The following is a 671-nucleotide window of genomic DNA, read 5'->3' on the forward strand; positions in this document are numbered from 1 at the left end:
GCGGGAAAAGAGGGGGCGGAGCCGTCACCCGCGTTTCTCGTTTGGCGCTTGGGAGCGGAGGCGGGACGGCTCGTACCGTTCTCAGGGGGATGAACAGGAAGTGGAGAAGCTCGTCCGCGCTGGGGTTCCGGATGCGGCCGTTGAGTTTCCCCTGCGAGCGCCCGTCGCGGGTTGCCGTGACGCGCGCGTACCAACGGATTGAGCCCACGGCGGCGCCCCCTCGCCCGCGTTCGCGTCGCGTCTGCTCACCAGCTGGTTGAAGGCCAACTTGAACTTCTGCAGACAGTCCAGGAAGTGGCGGCGGCTGGGCGCTCTGGAGCGCAGCGTCAGGACGCCCTCTGGAGGACAAAGGCGCACGGTTGGCGTGGGCGGCCGCGGCGCAGCGAAAGCGCTGCTGCGCGGGGGCCACCTCCGGGAGTCCTCTTCTTGGCCGCCTTCTTGTTTTGCTTGCGCCGAGCCAGCTGGCCGCACGCCTCGGCCGCCTTCTGCAGTTGGCCGATGAAGGCCTCGATGTCGTCCAGGAGGCGGTTGAGGATTTGCTGAGCACCGAGAGAAGCGCCGGTCAGGCGGTACGAGCGAGCGCCGGAGCCACTTGGGGCCGATCGCGCAATTGCCATTTTGATTCAGATGTGGTCAAGGCCCTCTTTTCAAGATATATCATTTTTTGGGGG

General features: G+C 65.9%; 1 protein-coding gene across 1 annotated transcript in view; it reads right to left on the reverse strand.

The window, feature by feature from the left end:
- The window catches only part of eps8a (EGFR pathway substrate 8a, signaling adaptor), a 10,369-nt gene that overhangs the window by 4,665 nt on the left and 5,033 nt on the right, over positions 1–671 (reverse strand). The window contains 3 exon segments of the mRNA XM_019897453.1: positions 23–151; positions 250–338; positions 410–539. Of these exon segments, the coding sequence (XP_019753012.1) occupies positions 23–151; positions 250–338; positions 410–539 (348 nt within the window).

The sequence above is a fragment of the Hippocampus comes genome, unplaced genomic scaffold (genome assembly GCF_001891065.2).
Source record: "Hippocampus comes isolate QL1 unplaced genomic scaffold, H_comes_QL1_v1.1 scaffold81, whole genome shotgun sequence".
NCBI lineage: Eukaryota > Metazoa > Chordata > Actinopteri > Syngnathiformes > Syngnathidae > Hippocampus > Hippocampus comes.